Source organism: Apodemus sylvaticus, chromosome 11, assembly GCF_947179515.1.
Source record: "Apodemus sylvaticus chromosome 11, mApoSyl1.1, whole genome shotgun sequence".
In the NCBI taxonomy this organism is placed as follows: Eukaryota; Metazoa; Chordata; class Mammalia; order Rodentia; family Muridae; genus Apodemus; species Apodemus sylvaticus.
The window spans coordinates 18,663,164-18,667,954 of NC_067482.1; the positions used below are offsets into that span (position 1 = coordinate 18,663,164).

The following is a 4,791-nucleotide window of genomic DNA, read 5'->3' on the forward strand; positions in this document are numbered from 1 at the left end:
GAGTTCTCTGTAGATTAGGATGTTGAAACCCATATACAGACAATAATAAAACAACATTTGTTGTACCTCAGTCCATCTAGTGCTGAGCTGGGAATGTTCAGGAAAAAATGTCATGAGAGAGGTATTGCTAGAGCCAAACTGTGAATTTGCTCTTGTGGGCAAAAAAATAAAAAGGAGAAAGCCCTTTGCAGGGCGAGCCTTAGCAAATGAGGCAGAATGAGCCAGGCTAGAGAATCGCCTCACAGCAAGGAGCGTGAGAGAGGCAACGCTTGAGAACAACCTAAGAGGAGCCACAACCTTACTGGCTCGGCTTTTGTACGTTTATTTTCTGTCTGGGAAATGTGGAGTGCGCTAAATAGCTCCCTGCCAGTGGAACAATGTCTTCTATGGGGAACTTCAAATGGGTAAGAGGAGGGAAAGTCTATTTGACTCCTAGTTTTGAAGGTTTGAGGTTTGGTTTCATGACGAATCTGCCTCAATGGTTTAAATCTGGCACGAGTGTGGAGGACAAAGACATTTCCCCCGTGGGGGTTATGTGAGAGAAAAGAAGGTAAGGGGCTGGGGTTCCCCACCTCCCGTGAAAGCTACTCCCATTATGATCTAAATCCCCATCCGGGCTCCACTTCCCAGAGTTTCCACTGCCTCCCAAGGCACCAAGCTGAAGCCTCCGCCTTTTATGTGTGAATGTCTGAAGCTCGCTGGAGAGCTGACTACAGCGAAGAGCAGGGGCGGGCAAGGATTGATGATAGGGAAGTCTTAGCATGTTCGTTTTTTCTAAGGTCCGCAGAAGCTACTGATGCCCTGGAAGGGCAGCCAAAGAGGGATGAGTTTAAAGATGGAAATGGTGCGGGGAATTTGGGGAACAGACCCTTCTGTGAACCAAGGAGGGAACTGTGGAGCTAACTTTGTAAATAATGTAGAGTGCAGGATAATGAGATTCACCATCACAGGAAATCAGAAGCAACATGAATGAAATCTAGAGATACTTTATTTTCCTCAAAAAAGTAATATGAACAAGTGAGACACTTTAAGATGTACAGTCTTAAAGTAATGGATGTGGTGCATTCATTAATTTCCTTATAATAAAGCAAACTCTTTAAAAGACAACTACAGACATCTAAATATCTCAGCAATGCATATTCAAGCATGTTAAATATGTTTTCAAAACTCTAAGAGTATAGATATTTGCTAAAGTTTCTCTCACTCGAAATAACTTTCCAATTATTTTTTATGAAAACTAAGGAGTTTCCTTGCTTCTTACCTTCTTCATCTATCTAAAATATATACTTAGTGGCCCAAATAGTAATACTAATAGACTAGTTAATAAATAGCATATGGTTTGATTAGTAAGTCATGACATTATGCCATACTAAGAAGACATCAGATGTCTAAAATTATAAGATGAGAACACATTGATCCTTCTAGAACTTACATATTTAGAAATTCTAAATAAGGAAATGTATTCTACACAGGTTTTCTGCATGACATAGCAGCTTTCTAAAACCATAAAAAGTTATATGCCAGGCTCCTCAGATGTAAGAAAGCTCTTTAACACACCCAAGAAACAAGAGTAAAAGAGGCTCCCATTTCATAGAGAGAGGATGAGGGTTGCCTTCTCATGAACATTACAAAGGCACTACAAATACATATATTGTATATATACACACACATATATATATTCTGGAGGCACAATACAATAGTCACCTTCAATTCAAGACATTTTGAAAGGTTAACAATCAATGATTCTTGACCTACACTCTAAAGTACCACAATTTCTAATAGTGTAACAGATAGGAGACAATAAGAAATATTTTGCTAAATACACTCATAAGATGAGCAGGCAACTTCAAGGGACAGTGGTTTCTCTTTTCTCATCAAAGCAAGGAGTTCATAAAGAAAATCCGTAGGTGGCGAGAATCAGCCCTTCCTTCTTGTCTTCACTGGGGGCAGAGTGCTCAGAAATCTTTCTATTGAACACTGGCCGATCTTTCCACTGCAAGTGCATTCCGCTTGGTTTTCTTTTTTTCACTGTTGAGAAGAGGATTATATCAGTAACTAAAATCCTTCAGTTTATCCTAACACACACACATACTCCCCCCCCCCTCTCTCTCTGAATTATGAGTTCTGGGTTATTGCAACATCCCAGAATAACAACTTTCCCTTCTGAATCTTCTTATTCTAAGCCCAGTTTAGAATGTGATACCAGAACCTCAACTCATACAGCGAGAATAACCACCTTGCCTGCTGCAGAAACTAAGAAACCTCAAAGACCAAGATAGCAAGTACCTGTCCAGTATTTTCTGAATGATTTTCTTAATCAATGGAGCTTCTGGGTCCAGACAGACATCCTTCTGATTCTTCAGCTTAGCTCTGCGGAGGGAAAAGAAGAGGATGCATTGGTGAGCCCAGGTGACTGAAGACCCCCGGGGGGCGCTTATCCTGGACTTCCATCTCCCAAGATCACCTTCACCCAGAGCACAGTCAGAACTCACATGACTTCCACCGTGGAGCACTGTGGACCTGCAGGGATCACCTCCAAATTAGCGATCATTTTGGGGTTAATTCTTGGAGTTACGGTTAAGCAAATACAACGCAGCTCAGTTACGGTTGCTATGCCTGCAGAAGGAGCAGCTGCGGAGAAGACAAGATTATGAGAGGGTGCTGGATGAACCCTTTCCCCGCTCCTGGGACCCGCTGACTGCGATGGCCCGCTGGGGTGTGTGAGACACCCTGAGCCACGCAGGTGATGCGCCCTCACTCACCTTCAGCTAGATGCTGCGGCAATGTAAGCAGCATCAGAATCGCCAGCAGCGTGAACGGCGAGCTGGACCGCTTAGAGATGCGGGCGGAGCTGCGGAGCGGGAGGCTCATTGTGGAGATCGGAGATCCGAGACCAGGGAGCAGCAGCTAGTGTATTTGCTGGAGGAGGTGTGGAGATTGGGGCTCTATAGAGCACTATGGTGTTCTCAAACCCGCTGCACCCCTTTTATCTGTACTCGTCTCTCCCTTCAGGCAGGAAACTGCAGCTTGAAGATGCTGGGGAAATTCCCTAGACTTGGAGTTAGGGGGTGGGGGGCTCAGAGGGGTTGGGCAATGGGATTGGGGCGGGCGGGCGGGAAGATGGCTAGGAGCAGTGGCCCTTTGCCAAATCGTGCCCCAGGAGCAGAAGGCTGCTGCTCCAGTCAGACTCCTCTAGGAGACCTCCCCCTTTCCTGTGTCAGGGCTAGCTAAGGCAGGCTTGCACAGCAAGGAGGACAGAGCTCTGAGGATGCCCTTATTTTCCTTGTGAGAAGACTGGAGGCAAAGGAAGGAGTTTTGACTTTAGAAAACCTTCAACCAGTCTTTAACTATTATTACTACAAGCACTATTGTTGGCACCTGGGAGATGGCTCAGGAGTTAAGAGAACTGGTTGCTCTTGCAAAGGATCGGGGTTTGGCTCCCCACAGGACCACACTGCGGCTCACAAGCTCCTCTAGCTCCAGTTCCAGGGGATCCCACATCATCTTTTGGCTTCCTTGGAGCATCTGCATCTACTTGCAGATAAGCAGACATACACATGCTCATAAATAAAACACATTTGAAATGTGTGTTAAAAAAAAATGAAGACTGCTTTTATTCATGAAATGTAATCCCTGACTAGAAAAAAAAACAAAGAAAAAGAAAGAATGAAAGAAAGAACAAAAGAAAGAGAGAGGGAGGGAGGAAGGAAGGAAGAAAAAGAAAGAAGGGAGGAAGGAAGGAAGGAAGGAAGGAAGGAAGGAAGGAAGGAAGGAAGGAAGGAAGGAAAAAAGAAGCAAGTCTTGACCTCTCCTTGCATGTTACTTAATGATTCTTTGGGATTCTGCCAGCTTTGAAAGCCAAGAAACTATGAAAGTGCTTTTACTTCCACTTAAACCAGAGGCAGGAATGACCTTCAAAATAAAAGCTGCTTACTGGAAGCCCCGTGCTTATAATTGTTTAGCTAAATAAACAACTTCACAAAAGACCCAGCAGATTGCTTTGGGTGGAAGATAAATACTTTGCACCCTGCATTTCCCTTTGCTATCCAGTTAGGAGCAGTAGGTCCTGTGCTTGGAGACTGAAGCAATCAATACCAGGGGTTCCTTGCTGTGTTTTCTAATGTGGCTCCTCAGCCAGATGGGGATTTGACAGTCTGTAGAAGCTAAAGGAGTCAGTGCAGAGGGACTCCGGAGGGACTCACCTGTGAGTTTGGAACATGAATTTGATTCAGTTTACCAGCAAGATGGCATCCATTCTGATTCCCTCCAAGCAACTTCCTGGAGTACAGAAGGAGGGATGCTTTCCCCAGAGGCTTTGGGGAAACTTCAGCTGATCAATGGAAGTTAAGGATGCTCTGGGGCCTGGAGGCACCACTTGATGATGAAAGATGAGATGACTTCCTGTAGCTAAAGGCCTTCACACCAAGGCAGTAGCGATTATAGCATTAAGTGGTGCACTGGCTTTCTTTATAGAGATTTAACAGATCTCTGGATGGTTCTCAAAATCCTTTGGCCATGTAGTAGGCCAGCAGAGAAAGTCTGTAAACATGATAGCCTTATGAATATAATTGTTTTTCTTGTCCCCTGTAACCATGGGAACTACTATCCACCCCACTCATCCTTTTTTGGAATAAGAGCACCTCCATTGCTGAGCAGGAAGTGGTGTTAGACTTCTGAACTTATATTCTGGAAGGAAACTTAGTCTAGCTGAAGGAAGCTGGGAGGTTCGTGATCATATTGTGAGAAACTAGTGGGAAGTTCTGAGTCCACCTGCTTCCTGATACCGTCAGC

At 44.5% G+C, this 4,791-nt stretch overlaps 1 protein-coding gene across 1 annotated transcript; it reads right to left on the reverse strand.

The window, feature by feature from the left end:
* Positions 1-990: 990 nt before the first annotated feature.
* Cxcl6 (C-X-C motif chemokine ligand 6) lies at positions 991-3,042 on the reverse strand. Its single transcript, XM_052198545.1, has 4 exons — positions 2,763-3,042; positions 2,493-2,631; positions 2,287-2,370; positions 991-2,028 (listed from the first exon to the last, which is right to left on the reverse strand). The coding sequence occupies exons 1-4, from the start codon at positions 2,869-2,871 to the stop codon at positions 1,968-1,970; spliced, it is 393 nt and encodes a 130-aa protein (XP_052054505.1). The 5' UTR covers positions 2,872-3,042; the 3' UTR covers positions 991-1,967.
* Between the last annotated feature and the right edge of the window lie 1,749 nt (positions 3,043-4,791).

Bases quoted from the DNA above. Each gene is read 5' to 3' on its own strand.
- Cxcl6 (XM_052198545.1), bottom strand. From the start codon at position 2,871: ATGAGCCTCCCGCTCCGCAGCTCCGCCCGCATCTCTAAGCGGTCCAGC. The intron at 2,632-2,762 runs GTGAGTGAGGGC...TCTTCTCCGCAG, and splicing joins GCCGCAGCATCTAGCTGAAG to CTGCTCCTTCTGCAGGCATA. The intron at 2,029-2,286 runs GTACTTGCTATC...TCTTCTCAACAG, and splicing joins ATTCAGAAAATACTGGACAG to TGAAAAAAAGAAAACCAAGC.